Here is a 27,746-nt window from a genome sequence, read left to right on the forward strand (position 1 = left end):
ATTTTCTATCTAAAACATACAAATTTAACAGGAAGCTACTTGCTTTTCTTTTCCAAACACAACCAATTAAAATGCTACACTTATTTACACGGTCACACACACACTCCTCACATGTGCAAACACTAATTTATTAACTAGTTACTAACCAATCACTGCTTTACTGTAGTATAGGTCAAGTAGGTGTTCTGGTACAAAAAATAAAAATAAAACTGGTTTGCTACCCATTTATGATTTGCATATTGCCACAAATAATTAAGAAGTATACAATTATTATTATTATTGTATTATTATTATTACAATTTTAACATTTTGCATTGTTGGGTTGCTTTTAGTTTTTTTCTAACTGCTTACACAAAAAATCTTTTCTTGTCTCACAATTGATGAAACCTCTCTCTCAAAATGCAAAACTACACCAAGCTACAAAAACCAGAAGCTGTTTCTCTCAGCCATGGACAGTTTTTACCAAAACTAAAACTAAAATCTCTGTTCTGGTCCAAAAAAAAAAAAAATAATAATAATAATGGTTTGCCACCCATCCACAATTTGTAGTTTTCTACCCTCATTTCTACCTTTTTTAAAAAAAAAATTTTTACATACTGTATGTTTATAGGTTTGTTGTATGCTACTGTATACACCAGTAATGTTTGCCCTAATGAATATTTTCAGTTTTTTCATATCATTGGTGTTTACATTGTACCTGTTCCCCCTCTCTCCGCAGATTACTGTCACTGGAGAACATTGTATTAAAATGTAGATATAGATAAAGAGCGAGGAGCTTTAGATTAAGAAAAACAATGTTTACATGGTATATCCAAAAGTGTTATATTATGAAAGAAATGTTTGTCATTTGGTGTAAATGATTGATTCTGACATGTGTTTATGGCAGTTTGAATACAGGAAATGTGAGGAATTCTGCGTTGTGTGTGTGCAGTTTTAAGAATTGTATGTAGTTTTGAAAAAAGGTGACCCTGTTTTAAAAATGTGTGTAAACAGTTGGAAGAAAAAACAACAAATTTTGCCTTGTTTGCTAGATCAACTACCATTATGATTTACATTGTTATCATAATAATAATAGACGGAGAAGAATACGAATAAAACATTTTAATGACAAAAACACAATAACACACTCAAAACGAGAGAGAGCACTGCTGCCACCTGCAGATTTAAGGGCTTTTGTTAATACATTGTGACAGTAACATACTTTCACTTTCGTTATGATGTTATAGCTGTTACTTCAAAACACACCCCTTTTTACAGAACAGCTTACTCTATATAATACACTTATGAATAGACCTATACCAATAAGGTATTTGGACTGGACGACAGCGACTTTTCTATCTATTCTCAGGACGACACAGACAGTTTCTTTTATACAAGTTTTATTTGTTTATTTAATCATTTCATTTTGAGAAAAGATAATGTATTTAAAAAAGACAAAGATACTTTTTGGCATGTGTAAAATAACAAGGCAATAAGAAGGTTCTTGTTGGAAAAAAAACAATGACTGTACACTGGCTGTTGTTTGTACTTGTGTACACATTTTATTACTTTATGTTCTGTAACAAACACAATAGCTTGCTCACATGCACCTTTTCTGGCACACCTGTTCTTGATTAGAACATTTCATTGCACTCTCAGGTTGTTGCTCTTTTAACCACGTTCCTGTTTGCACAAGCAATGATTTAATGTGGAACTGAATAACCAGATGTTATGTTTTTTGTCTTCAGCACTCAGTAAATTATTGTTTATTCTTTTTCCTTACATCTACAAATGTTTGCAGTGATGGATTTAATACAGAATAGTTCATCAGCAGGCCTGAAGCACCACAAATTTAGCGCCATGGTTCATAAAGTGCTGACAAAACTTAATACATAGACACTGAATAAGGGAGAGATTTTTTAAGCTTACATGAATGGAGCTTAACTTACTAAATGCTGACCATTGACTGCAAAATGTATTGAATGGCAGAACTGTGATGGCAAAATGTGGCCTATGGTTTGTGGAATCTAAGAGTAGCAGTGCATAACCGAGATCTGCTCTTCATTTATCAAGGCCATTCAGTCAAGACAAGACCAAGACAGCAACACTTAAAACATTCAAAGATATTCTTTGAACAAGCTCAGAGATTTGTGACACGCTTGTCACTAAATTGTCCTGATCTGAATGACTTGAGTCAGTTTGTCATTTTAGAAATAGTTACGCAGAGGATGAGCACTGACCACAGAACAGCACATGAACTCTGAGATGCTCGTTTCGCATAGGCCCAGATCTTATCCTTAAATCAGGCAAATCTTTAACCTAAGATTAGTGAGGATTTGCCCCCCGGTGGGTTTCTGCGGCTGGAGGGAAGCCCAGCGGCAGGCTCCTCAGTTGTGGACCGAGAAGAAGAAGCTGCTGTCTCATTTTGCTCCTGAACAGGTTCAGGTTCTTCCGTGCAATCTGTGAACAGCAAAGCAAAAAGATATGTGAAAAAATTGTCACATTATTGTAACTTTATTAAAACATTTTGACAAATTTAAACACTTGGTTAAGTGGATTAAAATTTTATGAAAACCCAAAATCTTCAGTCCTCACATTATTTACATTCTCAGACATTTTTTCATTATATAGAGGAAGACACCAAAACTGAACCTTTGGAAGCATTTGATGCACATTTACATATAACATTAGAATGAATTAAAAAACTTTCAAGCTTTACAATAAATTGGGACAAAAACGAGTTAATGCCCTATCTGAGATGATACAGTATATAAGCAGTGCAACATTTACTTTCATTCCATTCTAGTCCTTGGTATTGCACCAACAATAATATCTTATTAGAAGATGTTAATATGCAGTGCATTCGGGAGGTATTCAAAGCACTTCAATTTTTCCACATCATTTATGTTACAGCTTTATACCAAAATGGATTCAAATAATGTAGTTTTCTCAAAATTCTACACACAATACTCCATAATGACAAAGTGAAAAATATATATATTTTTAATTTTTAAAAAAAAAATCCTGAAAAATCAGATGTACATAAGTATTGACAGCCTTTGCTGTGAAGCTCTAAATTGACCCAGGTACATTCTGTTTCCACTGATCATTCTTGAGATGTTTCAGCAGCTTAATTGGAGTTCACCTGTGGAAAATTCAGTTGATTGGACATGATTTGAAAACGAATACACCTAGGTTCCAGGGTTGACAGTGCATGTCAAAGCATAAACTAAGCATGAAGACAAAGGAATTGTCTGTAGACATCCAAGACAGGATGTCAAATGTTGTCTTGACATATTTGCTGCTCTGAAAGTACCAATGAGCACAGTGGCCCCTGTCATCCGTAAGTGGAAGATGTTTGGAACCACCAGGACTGTTCCTAGTGCTGGCCGACCATATACGCTGAGTGATCTTCAGAGAAGAGCCTTAGTCAGGGAGGTGATCAATAACCCGTTGGTCAATCTGTCTGAGCCACGTCGAAGCTACTACCCGCCCGGAATTTGCCAAAAGGTATCTGAAGGACTCTCAGACCATAAGAAACAAAATTATCTGGTCTGATGAAACTAAAATTGAACTGGAGTGAATGTCAGGCGTTAAGTTTGGAGAAAACCAGGAATCGCTCATCACCAGGCTAATATCATCCCTACAGTGAAGCATGGTGGTGGCAGCATTATGCTGTGGGGATGTTTTTCAGCAGCACGAACTGGAAGACAGGTTAAAGAGAAAGATAAATGCAGCAATGTACAGTAACATCCTTAATGAAAACCTGCTTCAGAGTGCTCTTGACCTCAGACTGCGGCGACAGTTCATCTTTCAGCAGGACAATGACCCAAAGCACACCGCCAAAATATCATATAGAGTGGCTACACAACAACTTTGTGACTATCCTTGGATGGCCCAGCCAGAGCCCAGACCTAAATCTTATTGAACATGTCAGAGAGATCTGAAAATGGCTGTACACCGTCACTTCCCATCCAACCTGATAGAGGTTGAGAGGTACTGCAAAGAGGAATGGGCAAAAATTCCCAAAGACAGGTGTGACAAGCTTGTGGCATCATATTTAAAAAGACTTAAGACATCAAAAAGGACATCATATTTAAAAAGACAAAGTATTGAGCAAAGGCTGTTAATATTTTTGTACATTTTTTTATTTTTAATAAATTTGCAACAATTTCAAAAACTCTTTTTTTTTTTTACGTTGTCATTAAGGGGTATTGTGTGTAGAATTTTGAATAAATAAATGAATTTAATACATTTTGGAATACGGCTGTAGCATAAACAAATGTGGAAAAAGTGAAGCGCTATGCATACTTTCTGGATGCACAGTATACTGGTTTTATGATAAACATAAATGATTACTGAACAAATCGTATTCATATAATAATAATAATGACAATAATTTGTTACAATTACATTATGGGCTCACTAAAACCATAGACATTTGGGGGAAAGGGGGATCTCAATCACCACCAGTTTACAAAATCCACTGCACACCACGCACCATCTTTTAGGTGGAGAGAAGACATAGTGATGAAGCCATTAGACCCTTTTCACATGATATCATTCAGCATCCAGTTTGTGTATCAGTACTTCCACCAATAGAGAATTCAGCCAGTCACCTGTATATTTACTACAAATATAGTTAGATGATAACTATGCCTGTTTTCTGTTGTCTGCATTCAAGGCCAGACATCTGCCATCTCAAACAAAGTTACCATGCAGTGAGATATCCGCTTGAACTGAGAAAATGGGACTTTAAAAGGAGTGCTGTACTTGCATTGCTTTGTGCTGATGTCTTTGATCCAGAAAAAGGTGGTATGTCAGCATTTGTCAAATAAAGATTTCAGACTTTTACTGGATGCTGAACAAGTCAAATTTAAGGATTTGAGACCTTTTTGAGCACCGAAGAACAAGTAATAAATAAAAGTGTGTGGGGATGGCCAATACTAGCGTTTTTGTGCTGGTACTGTGATTGTTTTACAGCCTGCTGTGGACAGCTGATTCACAAACACATTCATTTTCTTCACATTCTATGTAATGGTAAGTTCTCTGGCATTTTTATCAATCAATCTTTTAACAATTTTATAAATATACAATTTTATGTCTGTTTAACATTCAAATGAAATTAAATAGAATAAAAATAATGTTTGTGACTTTTACTAATCAACAAAATCTACCTGTGCAGTGATATGGAAAATGGAATTAATGTATTTACAATTGCAAAAAAAAAAAAAAAACACTAAGAAGACTGCATAATAGTTATTTTTTTAGAATCTGAAATTATTTGTAAAAGGTAATACATATAATCCAATTAAAACAGATTTTTCGGGTAGCTCAAAAGACCCAACTCCCACCAACAAATGTCCAACATTTGTCCCATACAATGCCATCAGACATGTAAAAATAACTTATTGAAGAAGGCTTGGAAATCCTCTGTAGGCTATTGCTTCAGCTAAAAAGTTTTGGAAAACAAAAACAATAATTTTTCACTAGTCCAATATCCAGCTGTGTAAGAAAACATACAAAATATATGTTTTAATTTTGTATTATTAAAATGGCAAAATTCTTACTGAGGAAAGTGACTGAGGTGCTGGCCAGTTTGTTTTTTGCCTAATAAATGACAGCAGGCTACATTTTTTTTTTTTACTTTAACAGATTCCTAAAAAAAAATAAAAAAAAAAAAAAAATATATATATATATATATATATATATATATATATATATATATATATATATATATATATATATATATATATATATATATATATATATATAATGCAATCATATATCTCATATATGATGTAATCATTTTGTGTTTTAATAAAATTAGTATTAAAAATTCTTTATTCTAAATCTTTAGAAAATGTTTTTGGTACATCACAAACTGTGGTTATGATGACAATTAGTCCAGTAAAAAAAGTGTTAAAAATGTGTTAAAAATGTCACTATAAACAAAGTTTTTAAACCTAATAATTAAATAGAAAATGAGGCAAATAACTGCAAGAAAAAGTCCAGTTTTTTTAAAAAAAAAACAGAGCCACCCCTTTCACCAGGCTGGCTACAGGCCCGAAATTCACTGCAGATAGGCAAAAGTTAAGTGAATTCATTGTGTAAAGGGTCCATTATTAGATACATTAGGCCACAGGATGTTGGAAACACACCCCTAGTCTTCGCAAAGGACATTAATGGACCTTAGTTAAAGTCTTATTTGAAAAATAGTAGTAAATGACACCCCCTGCTGGCCTCACTAGAACTTCTTCCAGCAGCAAACTAGTTTTCCCATGCAGTCTAGGTACCAACTTGCCATCTAGGTACTAACCATACACAACCCTGCTTGACTTCAGTGGGAGACCATGTGCAGGGCCGGAGTGGGACTCATTTTTAGCCCTGGAGTTTCGAGCCAGACCGGCCAACCTCAGTTCACGACTGTCTATATTAAAATAAGGTCATTTCCAATTCAGTTTCTAATGACACTATCACGTCTTTTTCAAGAAAACAGCTGCTTTAGAAATTCAAATGTTCCAAAGCCCTAACAGTATTATGTCTTAACAATAAAAAAATAAAAATAAAAAAAATAATTTTACCAGGTGAGATTTGAACACAAGTCGGACGGTATAGCAACACATTGAGTTTACCACTAGTCCACTATAGCGCTAATGCAGTAAGAATAAAAAAAAAAAAAGTATTCGACTGTGACCTGCAAGACACGGTATTACTTTCTATTGATGGCTTGATCTTTTTCTACCCTTTTTAGATTTCTGATCAAGTTTGGTCAGATTTATTAATGTAGTGAATCATCTGTTTTTCATTGAGCAGGTGTATTATTCATTAATATTAATTATTCGTATTCGCTGTTTGGGGTCGAATGATGATAGTTAACGTTACATCATCATTAACGTTAGTCAACCTGCAGGCTGCATTTTGCTCATGGGGCTGCGAGAAAATAAATAAGAAGAGCGGCGCTGCGGCAAAATAATGAATAAAAAGAGTAAAGCTATGGTCAAATAAATAAATAGATGAAAAAAAGTGCGACTGCTGAGAGTGCAAGCAGCTAGGGACACCGGCCCTCACGGCCAAAAAAACAGACCGGCCCACTGGGAATTCTCCAGGTGCTCCCGATTAGCCAATCCGGGCCTGACCATGTGAAAGCTGCAGAAAGCTAGCTGCTGCCTACAACATACATTGTTAACAGTATAAAATATTGTTGGTTCCAACATTTCAAAAACAATAAATAGTATTTAAAGATTAAACATTTAAAGCAATTTTCTTGGTGTTTTTGTTGTTACAGTGGATATCAAAATTTGTGAAATGTTTATAAACAAATGTTTGTTTTGTCTGTTTTAATTCATAATATAAAGCTAATTTAGAAGTGGCTATTCCATATAAGTGAAACACTGTTAAAAAAACAACAACCAGGAGTCACATCTATAAACATGGTTTACACATGAAACGGGTGAAACGTGTGCAAGCCAATTTCCACTCTTTAAATCATACAATATAATCCTTAATAAATTAATACAATTGTATTCTGGCATACATTCATTTTTAGGATGGATTATATGCAGTTTTATCAAGTCATGGCCCGACAATATCAAAAATATCTAAAATATCCATGGGAGATGTTTAACTTCACTTTCATGTTCATCAAACCACTCTGTCATCAGTCTTGCTGTGTGTATTGGTGCATTATCCTGATAAAATGCACTGCCTTCAGGATACAATGTTTGAACTATTGGGTGCACGTGGTCCTCCAGAATAGTTCAGTAGTCCTTGGCAGCGATGCACCAATCTAGCATTCTTGGTGGTACACTACTTCGGGGATTCTCCACAACGTAACTCCCAGATGTAAAAAAAACAGTAAAGATGGACTCGTCAGAGAACAATACATGTTTCATCCTGTCCACAGTCCAAGATTTTCACAGCTGGCACCATTGAAAGCAACGTTTGGAATTGGATTTGCTGTCACAGATGCACCAGCGATCAATTTGTCCTCTTTTAAACTCTGACATGTCACCATGTTGTGTGCACTGCAATATTTTAGGCAAAACTGTGCTATTACTCTGTTCATTAAACCTTTACATGCTGCTCTTAAGCTGCTGTCGCAGTAGACTTTTCTCCTCATAGACTTCCATTTATATGCACGTGAATGCATTACACCAGAAACGCAAGCTCGTGCGACAAGTTTCGCAGTTTGCTGCGTTGGAAAGTTCAAGCTTGGTGAACTTTAACCTGCAAAATATCATCACGTGATTGTGTGAGACCAATTGAACATAAAAAAATGACCTCTAAGAGCAGAAATTTAAAATATGGACCAATCGCTCACTTTTCTAAACGTCCAATCATCTTGTTTAATCCCGCTCCTTTTCGCAGTGCCGTACTACAAAATTTGACGTGCTCAAACTTAAGTGTGACCGCAGCTTTACTGGTGGAGTGTGCAATCAATGAAGATTGGTCACCAGGCTGGTCAAATTTAGCCATGAAACCTCCAATACTAAATTTACCAGTGTTTCAGTTTCATTGTCCAACCCCTGTATACTGTATATATGAGTTAAACATAAGAGTTAATGAAACACTTACCGACACTGATTGGGCCTTCATCACCATTCTCACCATTCTGTGCAAAAATAAAAGCATATGCTTAACAATGGATTTTAGAAAGAGCATTTCAAATTGAGCAATCAGTTTAAATGTGTAATGTCTAATCAAGTTCAAAGCTTTGTTTTGAGTCAATAATGCCTGAAGATACTTCTTCTTACCACAGGTAGATTATTGTTAACCATGCTGTTACTGTGGTTGACTGGTTGAGCAGTACATCTTCTGAGAGGGGCAGATGGTTCTCCACACAACACACCTGTAGGTTTCCCACCTTCAAAACAAATGAGAACTTTAAAAGCATCTGTGGCATGTGTGTTCAATAACCCATACAATACTTGCAGTCAACAAATATCCAATCAAAAAGTTGTGTTTGTGTAAACACATTAATAGCAAAGACATCGCCACACAAAAAAATACAACCATAAGCACATTTAGAACTCTGAAAAGTTAGTAAATTAAAAGAGTAATTCACTTTGTTCAGTACTAATTTACATTGTATTTCTTTCCTACAATGGAAGTCAATGATGACCATCAACTGTGTATAACTGATGAAAACAGCTCATACAGGTTTGGTACAGGTGGAGGATGAGTGAACTATTTTATTCACATATTGCATTAGTTATGGGGCTGCACGCTGACGCAGTGGGTAGCACATTCGCCTTACAGCAAGAAAGTCACTGGTTCGAGCCTCAGCTGGGTCAGTTGGCGTTTCTGTGTGGAGTTTGCATGTTCTCCCCATGTTCGCGTGGGTTTCCTCTGGGTGCTCCTGTTTCCCCCACAAGTCTAAAGACATACTGTACAGGTGAATTGGGTAGGCAAAATTGTCTGTAGTGTATGTGTGTGAACGAGTGTGTATGGATGTTTCCAGTGATGGGTTGCAGCTGGAAGAGCATCCGCTGCATAAAACATAGGCTGGATGAGTTGGCGATTCATTCTGCTGTGGTGACCCCAGATTAATAAAGGGACTAAGCCGAAAAGGAAATTAATGAATGTGTTAGTTATTTTAGGTGTGTTTATGTGGAACTTAAACACATTCTACAAGTGATTCTCATCAAAGTGAATCATGCTGAGTTACCTTGCTAGAACTATGAGTAAGGAGTTTATCTCTAAAATTAATTCAGTTTAAAGAAAGGCTTACTTATACACAGCTTTTTAAATGTCTTCTTTAGTCTAAAGTTTAGTTCTTTAAAGGCAAGCGGGTGATTTTATCTAGAAGAAATATATTGAAAAAGTGATCAAGCTTATATAAACCAGCACCTGGTGGATTGTTCCTCCGATGGGCATGAGGGTCCTCGGGTTCGGCAAATATACTAGATGCCATTTTATTTTTTTTCACAGGTTTCTCTTCATCTGTGCCAAAGCAAATATTTGAGCCTCCACCAGGTGGACGCAGCACCCTAAAATGGACAGCAAATACAGATTAACAATGTAAATTAACAATTTAATTAAAATATTTAAAATCACTCTCTCTCTTATATTCACGTTTGCTCTTGTTTCCTATTCATGTCTTGTTATCTTTAGTTTCTGAAGAAACAATATTCATGACTTCCTGAGAATGGACATGTTTTCTCACTGACATCCCCACAACATGAAAACATTGAACTTATAGAATTATAGACGTAAATTGTTTGCTTCAATTGTTCCAAAGCAGTGAGTAAAGGCAGCATTGCAATATCTTCTTCATTTGGTTTGCTTTCAAAAGTAACACTTTTAAACGGACCAAAAATTATCACATGCAGGTAAGCCAATATCTTATTGGTCGGAATGCATCTGTTTCAGTGATTTTATATAATTTTATATCATATCAGATTTGTGTACTCATTGTCTCATTCTGCTGTTGTTATATTATATAATATATAATTATATAAAGATTTAGTTTGTTTCATTAATGGTTTTGTTAGCTTTAATTTGGTTTTTATTTTTTCAACACATCTATTTAGTTTTTTTTACCATTTCAGTTTTAGTATTTTTTGTTAGCTGAGCTGAATATCCAATATTGACCAGAGCAAAGATTGCAAACCTCTTAGTAATAAAAATAGTGGTTTGAACTGACACTGAACCAAAAAACATACAAATGCAATTTAAATAAAACTTTTTAGAACAATTAGACATTATGAAAAAAATCTAAAAATGTATTTATAATTAAGATAATATAGAACCTAGTTTCCTTTTTTTGGTAAATAAAGAAAATATTAAACATGTTTTAGATGTTTTGATTATAATCATACACTTGACAGATGTTTTGGCTCTGAAAGTGCATCTACAGGTGTTTCTCTAAACAAGTCAGATTTTTCTCCACAGAATGATAGTCTATTCATTTTGAAAATTAAAAATATTTTGCCAATTATTATTTTATTATATAATTATAATAATAGTTTTGTTTAGCTTCAGTTTTACAATAGTTGAGGATTTACCCAATGGTGATAGCACCCCAAGACCATAAGCTGGCATTATGCAAATTTGTTAGGGACCTATGAATAAAAATATATTTATGAAGTAAATATGAAAGCAAATTGCTGATCTCTGATCATTTTTCTTATAGGTTACAATAACTTTATTTATTTTGCTCTATAACCTTTTACATTCAAACTACATTGAGCATACTGCATTAAAGATAATAGAACACAAGTCACTATAGAAAAATACTAAAAAGGCTAGTTTGGGAGGGTTGTTTTCAATCCAAATATTTCTGCAGAAAACGGTATTACAGGCAGCAGAAGCTAGCATAGGATGCAAACTTATTCCTAATATCTCATGAATCTATTGCATTAGGCTATCCATGGGATCTAATATGGATTAAATCTTTAAATCAAAACATATCGCTCATACTATTTTAACTTCACTCCATGGCAATGAAGCTTCAATCAATGCTGAAACTAAGCATGCCAATAAACATTCCCAAATTCCATTCGCCAGAAGAAACGTGTGATGATGGCGAATTCGCTTATTTGCACGTCATTCGTTTAATAAAACGGTAAGAAATGAATAGCTAAATCAGGAGACTAGCTAATAAAAATTACTACGCCAGCTGAACCGCGCCCAACCTTAAACGCACACATGCGCTCAAACACCCCCTCGTACTAGGAAAACGTGGAGAGGGACTTGTTTCATATTTGCAAACGATGGATGTAACAGCCTCCAATAATTCCTTAATTGTGTCATTAATTATGGGCTGTTCTTTTGGGGATTCTGCAGTCAGAGGCTATGTCGCAAAATGCCTTAGACAGCATTTTGGATCACCATTTAGCTGACTTGGAAAGCAACCATTCTGTCTCAAAATTCTGGTGTCTATCCGAAATATTGCCTGTAAGCTAGAACATGTTCAGACTCTGAAGGAGATCCAAATATTAGACTGCAATAAATCTATATTTTAAAACAAAAACCTTTGGTGAAATGATTTTAATTACCCAATAGATTAAACTTTGCATTTTGAGTTGTTGCGTATCCTATCACCCCCAAAATGCAGTACTGTCCCCAAGATGGTGTTCACTTCTCAAAAGCATCACCACCCGTTTTTACACTAATATCGATGAAGTGGACAGTAAATCTGGTCAGTAGCATTACACCTCATATAACGGTTTAAGAAACAATTCGCCATCATGACAGCTAAAATCATTCCAAACAGTTTGAGCATTCAGTCATGTATTTATGTCTCTCAGCACCTGGAGCTGTTCCTCGCGGTCGGGTCCATGCCTTGATAAGTGGTGGTGGTCGTCATCTTCAACACTCACAGTTTGTTCACGCTTTTCAACAATATTCGACAGATTATCATAAAGCCACAAAGAGCGTCTCCTGTTCAGGTCATCAGTCTGTCAGTGCTGAATCTGCGCTCCTGCACACGCCCATTAGACGCGACAAGAGCTGAATTCTGCGGATTCGCCACCGGAGCGGCGCCAGAGAGCAAACTATATAGTGTGAAAAACAGCAGCAGTCGCAGATTTACAAAACTTGGGTATTTCAGAAAGTAAAAATGATGTGTGTGTATGTATGTACGTATGTATATATATATATAAGATTTTTTACAGTATGTCTAATATTTTTTTCTTCTGGAGAAAGTCTTATTTTATTTCGGTTTGAATAAAAGCAGCTTTTTTTTTTAAAAAAAACATTTTAAGGTCAAAATTTTTAGCCCCTTTAAGCTATATATATTTTTTGATAGTCTACAGAACATACCATTATGTTTAGAAATGTGTTGAAAATGTATTATTATTATTATTTGTTTTTGTTAAACAAAAATAAGGGGAAAATAAACAGGGGGGATAATAATTCTGACTTCAACTGTATGTATATAAATACACACACACACACAAATTCCTTAATGCTCAAATTGACCCAATAGAAAACTACTGAAAATTCTAAAGTGAATTCTGAAAGGTGGCAGTAAATTTAAGGTGAAACAGCAGTTAAATAAATAACGTGACTTCTAGTTGCTCATTAGGTATCATTGGTATTTGGCTTTTATGAAAGGCAAAGAGTTCTATATTACGCTTATTTTGCCAAAATACAGAGATCATGCTTTGAGTTTCTAATTTTTCAATCATATATAAGACGGTACACGTAAATGTGTGTATCTGTGTGTTTAAATACAGAGACAGACAAATAAAAAGAAACTAGAAAAGCAAATAATGTGCAAAATGAGGATCTGGAGAATATTCTGGATGCCAGTGAGCTGTTTAACTTCTTAAGGCAAACAAGGGATTCATGGTTAACAGCCAAAAAAAAAAAAAGAGAAAAAAAAGTAGACACAATGTGAAGAAAAACATGCATGTGAGCAATTTGCTTTCAAATGTTTTTGTGAACGAGTATAAGAAAAAAATATTGCAGCTGTGCCTAAAAATATAATGTAATGTGTATTTATATAGACATGGCCATTCACCCAAAGCTCTTCTCTATCATGAGAGGGGGTCTCTCCACACCAGCGCCAGTGTGCAGCATCCACTTAGATGATGTGACGGCAGCCACAGGACACTGATGCCAGCACTCACCAAACACTAGCTATTGGTGGAGTGGAGAGACAGTGACAGAGCCAATTTTGTGGATGTGGAGGATTGGAAGACCATGATGGGTAAGGGCTGATGAAGGAAATTTGGCCAGGACACTGGGGTTACACCTCTACTCTTTACGAGAAGTGCCATGGGATTTCTAATGACCAAAGAGAGTCAAGACCTCGGTTTAATCTCATACAAAAGACAGCACTCACTACCAGTATAGTGTCCCCTTCACTTTACTGAGGCATTAAGACTCACACCGACCGCAGGTTGAGGGCCCACTGCTGGCCTCACTAATACCACTTCCAACAGCAACCTAGTTTTCCCATGTGGTCTCCCATCCAGGTACTGATCAGGCTCAGCCCTGCTTAACTTTAGGAGGCAACTGGTCTTGGGCTGCAGGGTGATATAACTGTGGCATGAGCAGTAATGTAATGTCTGCTTTAACTTAAAAAATAAAATAAAATACAAGAACAAAACGTATAAGAATGACCTAATTCTGTAAAACTGATTTATTCCAACGTAAAACCTTAATTAACGATTCAATTCACAACAAGTTACAGAACATAATTGTCTTGTCTTGAGTAAAAAAAGAAGAAATAAATCAACATATACAAATATATATATTTATATAAAAGCCCAAAGGCTCAAAGTAAACAAAACAGTGCTTATAAAAAAAATGGAAGAACATTTTGGCCTCAAAAATAACAAAATAAATAGATAAATCTGTCTACCAATCAAAAGGCTTTTTTTCTCAGAACACACATCTGATAAAATATCACTGTTTAGTCAAATAGATTAAAAAATGATGTAATTTATCAGATGTGTGAGAAGATTGATTTCTCAGTAAGGAATGATTTGGCTGTTTGGAGTGAGGCCAATGTATTGAACACTTTGTTTAACAAACACAAACACACACACAAAATGAAAAACAAAAACAAAACAAAACAAAACAAAGTGGACTGTTGATAATGTCAGAGGTAGTTTGTTATATCAGGCCAGCTAGCTGTTCCTGAAATACTTCGATGGCATCCTCATCCTCCATTTCCAACTGCGAATAAAAAAACTGTGTAAATTGCATACATGTTTTAGCACAAAGACATTCAGAATCGGTTATAGTATTGAACTGTACCAGAGCTGGTGTGTCAGTCTCTTTAATTGACTCGCCATCAAACATGAAGCGAATCAGCTTCCTTGTTAACCCCTGTGCAGAGATAAATGTTGACATAGCTGCTTAAGACAACATGAAATATTCTAGATAAAATGAGAATTCACAGGTGACATTTTTTTTACTTTTTCTGTGGATTAACATGCACGGATTAATTATTTGTTTTAAGAATAACAATGTGAGCAAAATAAACATTGTACATTTTGATTTTGCACAGACTTGAACACACTTGATCAAAGCAAACGCATTCGAGAAAGTATCAAACAAAACTCAAGTATGGGCAAAGAAGAAAACAGAAGCATTTACAATAAATACACCGTTAAGTAATAAAAGTACATAATCCAAGTAGGCCTAAAAAATAAAAAAGTGAAATTCCAGCATTTTACTCACTTGCTTTTTGAGCCAATGAACAAGTTCTTTAATGGCCTGTTTCCACTGATTAGTACAGTACTGTATGGCATGGGTTACCTTTATCAGGCTTTTGTTTTCATTGCTAAAATACTCTCGAGGAAATGTCTTCAGTAAAGCTGTACAGGTCGTTCACATATCATATAATAAGCACTTCTCACAAAACAGATACTTTACACATACCTACTTGTGCATAAATATTTAATACTAACTTTTCTATGAACATAATTTAATTATAACTGCATATCAATGCGAAATAGCCTACGGTAACGTCAGCAATTATATAAAATAAATGAATAAATGCAACATTTATGAACACATACAGACATTACAGTCTCCGATATGTTACTACTAACAAAAAAACTACACACAGCATACATTAAGGCCCAATCCCAATTCTATTTTTGTACCCCTACCCCTTCCCCATGGCCCTCACAACCGAGGGTTAAGGGGAGGGGCTTCAAAATTTACCCCTAAGAATTGGGACACCACTACAGCACCTGCACACATCATCATATGTCATCGCAATCTCATGCTTCATATGAGATCAGATGATCGTGACTGCTGTATTTATTCCAGTTGTGCAATTTTTTGGTAATTATTTTCAGGAAATCACTGAAGGCATACAGTATATTATCATAATGATCTAATGTGGCAATAAGATCATAACTGTTCTGTGTATTTACACAGTGGCCATATATTCATCAATGCAAACACACCAAAAACAACATTACCAATATAGCAGACACTGTAAAAAAAGCTCATTCCCAGCCACTAGACTTTTCTGACAAGGTATTCGAGTGTCATCGAGTGTCAAAATGTTGTGTGTTTATTGTTCATTGTTATTTTTGTTTATTGTTATTTATTGTTTATTGTTATTGTTAAGTATTATAGATCGAGAAATTTTGTGTTTTTTTTTTCAAAGCATGACAGTTAAACATGAATATATTAAAATGACTAAATTAAAACATGTTTGTTTGTCATAATAATTCGTAACAATGACAAAAAAATACAAATTTGTGGATCTCCTTACTTCCGGGTTTAGCCATGCTTAGGCTTGTGCCGGTTTTCGGTAATGCGATAAATCACGGTAATGAATATGCACGATATTGTTATCGCGGGCACTTCAAAATACCGTGAAAAATAATAGATCCGAATTTATATTTTTAGAACGCGCATTAGCGTATTTTCCATCAACCGCTTGAAGAAACAATGTGTATATGCTGCGCAGAACTGATGCGCACTCTGATGTAAACAATGCCCACATGTAGAAGCACTGTGTGCACGCTAGGCATGTGCCGGTATCACATTTTCATGCTGCGATTAATTGATTGAGCTTTTATCACGGTATACGGTATTATCACGGTATTGTAATTTTACAAGAGAAACAGGTAAAAAAAACACAAAAAACTTCAGTTTCGTCAACTTAGTAACTTTTTTAACTTTTTAATTAACAAAGTAGTTCAAACATTTAAATACAAATAAATATAAATAAAACAATACACACTATAAAAATAAACTTGAGCAATTATATCAAAGTGAATGTGCAAACTGCAAAAGAACAACATTTGTTATATGTTTTTAAATAGATTTAAGAGCAAAAAAACTAAGAATCAACAATAAACATTTTCAACCAATTCCTGGTATCTCTTCTGGGCTGCCTGGCATATTTTAGTCCTCAAGATTAAAGTGCAAAAATGAGAGCATGTTCACTTTTTCTGGCTTGAGCTTTGAACGGTGAGGTGAGAGGATATGTCCACTGGCACTAAATACCTTCTCTGAAGGAACACTTTTTGTAGGAATGCAGACAAACTTAGCCAAGGTAGCAAGATGAGGAAGTTCTTCAGCATGCAAACTCCACCACTGCAATGGATCTGCCTCTGATTTTATTAGTGGCAGAGAAAGATACAGTTTGATCTCAGCTTCAGTCTTTGACTTCATGCTGCCCTTACCCTCCTGCTCCATGATGAAGGTCCATATGAAGCCTGACGCTGGAATGCCTCTTGAACTGTTGGCTGAACGATGGCTTCAGCTGAAGATGAACCAGCACTGCTAGATGCATGGCCACTCTGTAAAATAGGAATGAAAAATATTACTTCATACCTCTGATAATTTAAATAAAAGATGCTGTTCAGACAGAGAATACAAGCAAAGTAAATTTTCGTTTTTTTTGTTTTTAGGTTAAAAATAACCCAAGTTCCAACTTTCAACTAAATGCATCTGTCATTTCATACTATATTTTAGTAATAGAAAACACACGATGATGAGCTTAAGTTTTGCACTTTACTTGTACTCTCTTGTAAACATGTAAACATCAAGTTTACTCGCACTGTGTGAAAATGTATGATTGTGTTGCATTCCTTTTTTAGCTTAAAATCAAATTATTCTGCCTAATTTCCATTATTAATTACAGAACTTACTTTTAGCTGAGTATTGTATTTTGTTGTTAAAATACGAGACGCAAACTTAAGTGTAGCAAGAGGAGTTCATGCTAACTCTTAAACTAACGTTACATGGAAGCAAGCAACATGCAGCAAATGGAAATAAGTTAACGTAATTTTGCCATCCTGTCTTTCAAATAGTTGTTTTATGTGGTATTCAGCATGAGAAAAGAAGTGTCTTACCTTTATCTCCCTGAACTGCAGTGGATGGTTGTCGCGAATATGAGCGAACATGTTAGACGTGTTCCCGTGTTTAGCAGCCACTTTCCGTCCACATCCCAACAAACACACAACGTTGCCTCAACGTAGCGACCTTCCCACAACGTTGTACCAACCTTGCAAAAAGGTTGAGGATTCTACGTTGTTGCTAAACGTTGTCACAACAATGTCATAAGGTTGCCATTTAAACATCACGAGGGCCGCATACTTTAGGTTGTGCTCAGGTGGCGTGGACAACCACTGTACAACATTTACTGGTCACAGCTGAATCAGTTTAAATTTCAACAAGCCGTCGTCTCATTCATCAACGACCGAGGAGACGTGAGTATTGCTTTATTTCTTCTTGCTAAATAAGATACGTAAATCGTGAATATTCAAACAAACCTACGATTTCGACAGCAATCTGTTCCAACATTACACACACACAAAAGCCGTAATGAAGTTATTACGAGCGAGTAACATTTCAGCATTCCGTTCACGGACGTCGACAACATTAAAATTATTATGTTAAATCTCTCGATAAAACATTTCCTGATTATTTACCTACGCTTAGTCTTTAGTCAAATGGACAATAATGTTTTTGAAGTTCAGTTATTTCCATATCCATAGTGATCAGTCAGTATGATACTTCATCACACGAGCCGACCCACTTTTTACAAAACACACAAAATAACTTTTAAATACAAAACATCTCTGTGCAGTTTGCGTCCCGTTAAAGGAACAGTTCACTCAAAAAATGATATGTACTCACGAATTATTTGCCCTGTAAATAATAAGTGATTCCAAACCTTTAAGTTTCTTTCTTCTATTGAACACTAAAGACTGTAAGCATTTGCTTTCATAGTAAGAAAACACTAAATAGTTACAGTTTTCCAGCTTTATTTAATACATCTTCTTTATTTAGCAGAAAAAAAGCTAAATAAGTTTGGAACAAATAAAGGATGAGGCTAAATGGCAGAATTGTCAGTTTTGGGTTAGCTATATAAGTTAAAGTATATAAGTTGATGTTCATATGCCTAATTAATATAGATATTAATAAAAAGGTCTGCTAGTCTACATTTTTATTTTGATTTATCTTTTGATGTTTTATTTAAAACCCACTCTTTTCTTTGCTCAACAGGCTATTTTCACATGGAGGTAATCTTCTATTGATAATTTCTGGATTTTAAGTATGTGTAAGTTGCATAAAACTCTATTGTTTAACCACTCACTGTTGTTTTCAAATTACTTATGTAACTTGTCATTCAGAATTTTTTCAGCTGTTGAATTCACCTCAGATCAGTGTTGCTGTAATTCCTGATCTATGGAAAGAATAATTGAATGAGGTAAGAAGTATACTACTCTATTTACTATTAAATGTAGTTATGTTACCTAAAACAGCATGTTCATAATGTGGAAAATAGATCATGCTTATGAAAAATTACTTTATTATTTTGTACAGCTGTTATTGAAATGACACTAATTTTAACATTCCATTTACAGCGAGCAACGCCACAACTACAGGACCTCTTCTTTCTCTTCTCATAATTTAAGTAAGTATTGGGAGACTAACTCTGACTTCTGTTAACTCAAACCTGTTTTCCCTGTATCTCTAAATTTATTTAATGGTATGTAATTTTGGTATATGATATATTATTAAAGCATTAAAATAAAGTAGGCTACATAATTACTCACTGGAGATTTTATATGTAATGAAATAACAATAAATGTCTGAAACTTCAATAACTTGCTAGTCATAGTCGTTTCCATCTGTCCTCTCTTGTTCACTGCCTATTTTGACTTGTGTCTGCTGTGGATGTCTGAAGCTGGATTATCTGTTGAATTTGTTTCTTCCTCTGACTGCTTTCTCCATACCAACAACTATGCCTGGTCTTCAGCTGCGGTCCCCGGTCTGCTGTATTCTCCAGTCCAGAGCTTCACTGCACAGTGTCTGAATTTTAATTTATATATTTATTTATATATATATTTACATTTTAATGATTTCTTGTTTACTTTTCTTGTTTGTTTACCCTTTAGTTTAATTATATATATATATATATATATATATATATATATATATATATATATATATATAAACTTTATACTGTTTGCTTATAATTAGATGTGTACTGTATGTATTAAATGTTGTGAAATATATAATAAAAAGTTTGATTTTATTCATTTGTGTGTTATTTTTACACTTTAAAGTTTACACATGCAGTTGTTAAATTAAATAGGAAAAATAAATGAATAATATTTCATATTAAGCAATACTGGAAAAGAATTGCTGCTTATCCTGTATTCTAGGCAGTATTGATAAACTGCCACAAAAAATATTAATACAAGTAGTAAGAACGCCGCCTCGCGGTTGCTGAATGTCGCACGACAACGTTGCTACAGCCTTCTCACGTCTTACATTTCTACGTTGTGACAATGTAGCGAGCACGTAAGCGGCAACGTTGCCTTTGAAAAAATACAACGTTGTGCAGACATCGCTACAACGTATATGTGTTTGTTGGGATGTTTTACACAAAGGGAAACCGTCTTCGATCAGCAATCCCTCGGCATTTTTTTGGAACCCAAAATATTTCCAAACCTCTGACTTTACCCTTTTTGAAGGGGGATAAATTCTTCGTGTGAGGATTAGAGTGCGGTGGCAGCGGCGGCGTGCACACAGTGCTTCTACATGTGGGGATTGTTTACATCAGGGTGCGCATCAGTTCTGCGCAGCATATACGCAGTGTTTCTTCAAGTGGTTGATGGAAAATAAGCTGAAGGGGGATAAATTGTCGGCAGCGTTCCTCCTTCCGCCATGCTTCTTCTTAGTGTGAGGATTAGAGTGCGGTGGCAGCGGCGGCGCGCACTGCGTCCATGCTGTGGCTGGTGTATTCTGGGAAATTTTCTTACCCCTTGGTCTCGAGTGTGGTCCTGAAAAATCTTCGTTCTAAGGGCTTTTCACCCCTTCCACTTAGCCATATGCCTTCAGGCTAAAGAGAATTGGGACACCCCTACCTCTTGGTTTGCACACGCAAAACGAGGGGTAGGGGTAAGGGGAAGGGCTAAGGGGTAAAATTATGATTGGGCTTAATTCTTTATTTGGTTTCAAAAACAACACGCAACATAGCCCACAGTCAGAGCAGACCTCTCATATGTGTCTTTAATCTTCAGCAACACACGTAGCCCCTTGTTAGAAAGTAATTTCGTCTTTCCGAGTTCAAAATAGTCCAAAAGGTCATAATAATAGTTAAACATGGCAGTTTGTTCATGTTTTAGGTTGCAGGCGCATCATTTGTTGCTGTTTTTTCCAGCTTCTCCTTTGTTTTTTGCTCTTCACTTACGCGTTTGTTTCTTTTTGACAGGATCAGATATCAAAGAGCTTCAATGATCACGAGCAAGTTATTAATATGAGCTCAAAAAGTTTGTTATTTCAAATATAGATGAGAACGTGAGCTCTCTGGACAAAGTGAAACCACTCGCACTTTTAGAAGGGCTTGTAAAATAACAACAGGGCACAGCAAATTTTGTTCTTCTTGGCTTTGTGGCTGTTCATCAAGACGACGACAAGGTTTGTTTGAGATGAGGTCGACCATGGCTCATTATTAAATGTATATATTATCATGGTGTAATCTCTCGGCTGTGTATTTAAAACATGGCGGTTCCTTTGTTTTCATTCTGGCTTGTTGCGCAAAAGAATGACGCATCTCTGTCTAGCTCCTACTTTTAGTACCCTTGGTCCCCCTTTGCAAAGGGTGCCAAAAAAGTGGTACATTACGCCTTTTTACAGTAGAAACGGCCATAAAAGTGTACAGAACCGTACTGTACCACTCAGTGGAAACGGGCCATAACACCCACGATTGGCCATCATGTTCACTCATTAAACAAAAATAACTATGATTGGCTCTAATGATCAGTGCTTTTCACTGAGCCAGTTTTCGCACTATGTGCACCTGAATGAATGATTCATATATTTGACATAAATATTAAAGTCACATTTACCTGCCTGTCACAATATACTTTCATCAGTTTACTGAGGGGTGCGTGCTTCTTGATTTTGAACTGAACCACTGAGCCATCCTGGCTAGATACTCTCAGATTTATGTGGCTTTTCTCTGATTTCACACCATCCTGAAATGAAGAAAATTAATCATTCTAAATAATAATAATAATAATAATAATAATAATAATAATAATAATACCATCAAGAAAAAAAACTGCTTCAAAGTTATTTACCGTTTTAGTAAAAAAACATGCAAAGCATCCAAACAATCAGGGATGGGCAAAAATTAAATATCTCAAAATAATATGTATCAAAAAAGAAAACTACAAAATACAGCAGCCACAAATGTATAAAAATAAAATACTGTATTTTGAAAATACTGCAAAATACTTTTACAACGAAGTATGACATTTTTTGGCAAACCTTCTATTGACAGGCCTCTGATCAATCCCCTTACCAATAAACTGACTTAAAGTAAACAACAATAGGGTATATGCTGAAGCATGCTAATAGGACTTTTAATTTTCCAGTAACCTGGGTTAAGCGCTTCCAGCGAATTGAATGCCAATGCAAAATCTGGTGTGTTTAAGGTCTGTTTTCTTCAAAAATCAGCGATCTCCACTAGCTGAGTAATATCCGATTTAAAGTGGGTCTCAGATTGTACAAGAAGCACTGCATTAAATTACATTTCCCTCGCCATATCTTTATAATATGAGCATTTATTTTACCCCAGTATATTCAATGGAGCTTCTGCGTTAGCCTGCCGATTCTGACGGGCGCGTGCGAGTAAACAGCTTTTTGTCTCGTTTTACGCTTGAACAACTAAATAAATGCTACAGTTTATTTAACTGAATGTATTTCAATGACATAACAACATCGATGCTGTATAAGGAACTGTATAAAATGGAAAAAAGTTCACAATAACAGGTCATCGGAAGTGTATCAGCATGGGAACAGAACTAGCTCAGCATATACCCTATTGACAGCAATAGCATTTCTCAGAGTAAGTTTAAGTTAGCTTCTATGCACCTCATTCACCTCTACTGTACATGAAGGTATTCATAAACCTTTCTTTGACTTTAGCATAAATTGTTTACAAATTTTATACAGAAAGTCCTGTCTTGAAGATTATTAGAATCAAAATTGCCGCCATCTCTTAACAGTCTTTTATTTAAAAAGGATGATATATGACGAGGCTATTTTAATTTTCAATCATTATTTTTTCTTTGGCTTGGTCCCTTATTTATGACGGGTCGCCACAGCAGAATTAACTATTAAACATATGTTTTACACAGTAGATGCCCTTCCAGCCACAACCCAGCACTGGGAAACACCCATACACACTCATTCACACACACACACACACACACACACACACACACACACACACACACACACACACACACACACACACACACACTCATTCATACACTATGGCCAATTTGGTTTATTCAATTCACTTGTAGCACATGTTTTGGGATTGTGGGCGAAGCTGGAGCACCTGAAGGAAACCCACACCAACACAGGGTGTGAACATGCAAACGCTAACCACTGAGTCACACATTTAATTTTTTGTTCATATTTTTTTTCATAAAAATATATATATTTTTTGCAATTTAAATCTTTTGTACTTAATGTAAGAACATGATTTCTGAAAACTGCTAACTACCATCTCCAGTTTTAGCAATAATATCTCTAAAAAAAAATGTAGCAATCTGTTTCTGCAAATAAACTCTTCATATACATCCTGCTGCTGTGTAACGGGAGTCTGGAGTTTTTGACCAGACTATATAGACTGGAGTATTATAAAATATTTGTGTTTCATATACTGACACTTTGACATCTTTCCTTTTCATTAACACCTGCAGATCAGCTATGCCATTTGAAACAGCCTATGAAGTTTTGTAGGAATTGCCACAGTAGAACTTATTTGTATGTTGTTTGTCTTATTTTCTTGGCATATACATCAGCAATCCATCAAAAACTACTATTGCTAGTGCAGTTTACTCATTCTGCATAGATGTTTTCAGTTCTTCTTTAACCGGAAAAGTCTCAGTTTACACCAGTTGACCATCTTTAGGTCTTTACTGTATTTCTAAACTTTCTTTGCATTTCCACCTGCAGCCCTAAGACTGACACTGAGGATGTTCTAAAGCTCCTCATCCTGTTCTTAAGGACTAATATTTTATTCCATCTCATTTCTGATTCTGATGCCGAATTGTACACTAAATGGCCATTACAAGCATTGACCACCTGCTTAATCAATTCCCTGTGCTAATCTCAAGCCTAGGCAAACAACTGAAAAAGCATCTGAGGGCGCATTGTCATCATGTAGACTTCTTACTAAGTATTTTACAGTATTTTAAAAATACAAAATACAAGACACTAAAGTATTTTGATACAAAATATTAACCCATTTTTAAAAACCTCATCAAATACAAAGTACAAAATGCTATTTTGTATTTAAAATACATATTTGAAACACTGTAACGTTATTATACTACCCATCCCTGCAAACTATGACTTATAAACATCAAATATTTTTACCCATAGAAAAAAATATTGTCCTTCAAAATTTAATCCATTAACCATAACAAGCAAAACAACAGCCATAAAAACGTATGATGCAAGCATTTATCCTTTAGTCATTAAAATTAGGAAATTAGGATACAATGCACCAGTGAAGTCTGTAAATTAAGCACATTTACGAAAATCTCAAATTAAAAAAAAACACCAGCGTAAATCAAATGATTTTACATATATCTGCGAAGTAAAGTGAGCTACACGGGCGGATCATTTCGCTGTGGCGACCACTGATAAATACGAATAATGAGAGAATTCCAATATTCGTTAATTATGGTGGCTTGAAAAGCCAACATACTGTTATCTCACTTAAACTTATTAGGCTGGCTTGTGTAGCAAGCCAGACTACTGAAATCCTATTTAAACTTATTATTATATTTTCTTCTTCTGAGACTAAAAATCAAAACTCATCTCCTCCTAGAGCTTTCAAGCTATGACCATCAAACTCGGGTCAGACTTCCGAACTATTCTGACTCGGGTTGCTATGTCTCCTCAGACTGATCCGACTTTCGGTTTTCCGAAAAACGTCCCGGGACCGTCGGAAAAATCCCATAGACATAACATTGGATCAAACTTTGTGACCTCATAACTCCGCATCAGAATGTCACACAGACTTCTAACTGGGCTCATTTAACTCAGACTATCAAACTGCCAATGACTGATCACCTTTAAACTTTCTGGCCACGCCCTAGCAACCACTTTTGGACCCTAGAAACCGTCCCATAGACTTCCATTGCAAAAGACTCTCATTGACTTTACATGGGATCAAACTTTGTGAGCTCATAACTCTGCATCAGACTGTCCTACAGACTAATGGCTGAGCTCATTTAACTCAGTCTAGCCAGCAGCCAATCACCGATGGCCTTTTAACTTTCTAGCCACACCCTAACAACCAGATACTGCACCCTAGCAACTGTCCCATAGACTGCCATTAAAGAGGTTCAGACTGATATTGTCATGCTGCAGTGTGATAGAGACATGGGGGTTGTTTTTAACTGTTCATACTGGCAAGAAGCTTTGATACATCATCAGTCTAAGCTGTCAATCAACTCCATAGCAACAAAACAGACTAACCTAGCAACGATATGGCACCAGCTATATCTCAGCATCAGAACATCGTAGAGAGGCGGGGGTTGGCTTGTTTGACTCATGCTCTTACACCATCTATCTATATATCTACCTCTATCTATCTATCTATCTATCTATCTATCTATCTATCTATCTATCTATCTATCTATCTATCTATCTATCTATCTATCTATCTATCTATCTATCTACCTTTATCTATCTACCTCTACCTATCTATCTATCTATCTATCTATCTATCTATCTATCTATCTATCTATCTATCTATCTGTCTGTCTGTCTGTCTGTCTGTCTGTCTGTCTGTCTGTCTCTATCTATCTATCTATCTATCTATCTATCTATCTATCTATCTATCTATCTATCTATCTATCTATCTATCTATCTATCTATCTACCCTATCTATCTACCTCTATCTATCTATCTATCTATCTATCTATCTATCTATCTATCTATCTATCTATCTATCTATCTATCTATCTATCTATCTATCTATCTATCTATCTATCTACCTCTACCTATCTATCTATCTATCTATCTATCTATCTATCTATCTATCATGCTAACAACATGCTAATTCATGCTAGAATCATGCTAGTTACATGCTAATTCATGCTAGAATCATGCTAGTCACATGCTAATTCATGCTAGAATCATGCTAGTCACATGCTAATTCATGCTAGAATCATGATAACAACATGCTAATTCATGCTAGATTCATGCTAGTAACATGCTAATTCATGCTAGAATCATGCTAGTATCATGCTAATTCATGCTAGCATCGTGCTAACAACATACTAATTCATGCTAGAATCATGCTAACAACATGCTAATTCATGCTAGAATCATGCTAGTAACATGCTAATTCATGCTAGAATCATGCTAACAACATGCTAATTCATGCTAGAATCATGCTAGTAACATGCTAATTCATGCTAGAATCATGATAACAACATGCTAATTCATGCTAGAATCATGCTAACAACATGCTAATTCATGCTAGAATCATGCTAGTGAAATGCTAATTCATGCTAGAATCATGCTAAAAACATGCTAATTAATGCTAGAATCATGCTAGTAACATGCTAATTCATGTTAGAATCATGCTAACAACATGCTAATTCATGCTAGAATCATGCTAGTAACATGCTAATTCATGCTAGAAATATGCTAACAACATGCTAATTTATGCTAGAATCATGCTAGTAGCATGCTAATTCATGCTAGAATCTTGCTAGTAACATGCTAAATCATGCTAACAACATGCTAATTCATGCTAGAATCATGCTAACAACATGCTAATTCATGCTAGAATTGTGCTAATTCATGGTAAAATCATGCTAGTAACATGCTAATTCATGCTAGTAACATGCTAATTCATGCTAGAATCGTGCTAACAACATGCTAATTCATGTTAAAATCATGCTAACAACATGCTAATTAATGCTAAAATCATGCTAGTAACATGCTAGTTCATGCTAAAATCATGCTAACAACATGCTAATTCATGCTAAAATCATGCTAGTAACATGCTAATTCATGCTAGAATCATGCTAACAACATGCTATTTCACGTTAAAATCATGGTAATAATATGCTAATCTATCTATCTATCTATCTATCTATCTATCTATCTATCTATCTATCTATCTATCTATCTATCTATCTATCTATTTATCTTTTCATACTTTTTAAAACTGTTTAAACTAAATAAACTATTACCGTCAGGCTTTCACAAGCCAGCCTCAAAGTTTGTTCTCAAACTTTAAGAATCTAGTTATTAGGCTGGCTTGTGTAGCAAGCCAGACTACTGTTATCCTATTAAACTTATTATTATTTTTATTAATATTATTATTCTTCTTCTGAGACTAAAAATTAAACTCTATCTCCACCTAGACCTTTCAAGCTATGACCATCAAACTCGGGTCAGACCTCCGAACTATTCTGACTCGAGTTGCTATATCCTTTCCAACTGATCCGACTTTCGGTTTTCCGAAAAACGTCCCGGGACCGTCGGAAAAATCCCATAGACGTAACATTGGATCAAACTTTGTGACCTCATAACTCCGCATCAGAATGTCACACAGACTTCTAACTGGGCTCATTTAACTCAGACTATCAAACTGCCAATGACTGATCACCTTTAAACTTTCTGGCCACGCCCTAGCAACCACTTTTGGACCCTAGAAACCGTCCCATAGACTTCCATTGCAAAAGACTCTCATTGACTTTACATGGGATCAAACTTTGTAAGCTCATAACTCTGCATCAGACTATCCTACAGACTAATGGCTGAGCTCATTTAAC

At 35.4% G+C, this 27,746-nt stretch overlaps 3 protein-coding genes and 1 long non-coding RNA gene across 6 annotated transcripts in view; 1 reads left to right on the top strand and 3 right to left on the bottom strand.

The window, feature by feature from the left end:
* The window catches only part of zgc:174863, a 54,785-nt gene extending 35,057 nt beyond the window's left edge, over positions 1–19,728 (bottom strand). The window contains exon 1 of the mRNA XM_087254773.1: positions 17,855–19,728. The gene's annotated coding sequence lies outside the window, so the exon portion shown is untranslated. The remainder of the gene's footprint in view (positions 1–17,854) is intronic.
* On the bottom strand, positions 1,519–12,430 carry jpt1a (Jupiter microtubule associated homolog 1a). Its single transcript, NM_001089513.1, is given in 5 exon segments — positions 1,519–2,439; positions 8,557–8,593; positions 8,736–8,845; positions 9,832–9,971; positions 12,237–12,430. Coding segments are annotated over 5 exon segments (489 nt in total). The 5' UTR covers positions 12,293–12,430; the 3' UTR covers positions 1,519–2,293.
* The window catches only part of sumo2a (small ubiquitin like modifier 2a), a 69,614-nt gene continuing 55,927 nt past the window's right edge, over positions 14,060–27,746 (bottom strand). Inside the window, 4 exon segments of one of the 2 annotated variants that reach the window (NM_001386416.1) lie at positions 14,060–14,161; positions 14,188–14,613; positions 14,695–14,766; positions 21,774–21,902. In NM_001386416.1, the coding sequence (NP_001373345.1) occupies positions 14,551–14,613; positions 14,695–14,766; positions 21,774–21,902 (264 nt within the window). In that variant the 3' untranslated portion in view covers positions 14,060–14,161; positions 14,188–14,550. 2 annotated transcript variants of the gene reach the window in all.
* Positions 18,038–19,809, top strand: LOC147843511 (uncharacterized). 2 transcript variants are annotated; one of them, XR_015493629.1, is made up of 5 exons: positions 18,038–18,119; positions 18,919–18,973; positions 19,047–19,123; positions 19,281–19,330; positions 19,676–19,809. It is a non-coding gene; the product is annotated as an uncharacterized LOC147843511 (long non-coding RNA). The 2 variants fall into 2 exon arrangements; XR_015493630.1 differs by having other exon boundaries at positions 18,919–18,935.

This window comes from Danio rerio, chromosome 6, assembly GCF_052040795.2.
Source record: "Danio rerio strain M-AB ecotype USA chromosome 6, GRCz13ab, whole genome shotgun sequence".
Classification (NCBI taxonomy): Eukaryota; Metazoa; Chordata; class Actinopteri; order Cypriniformes; family Danionidae; genus Danio; species Danio rerio.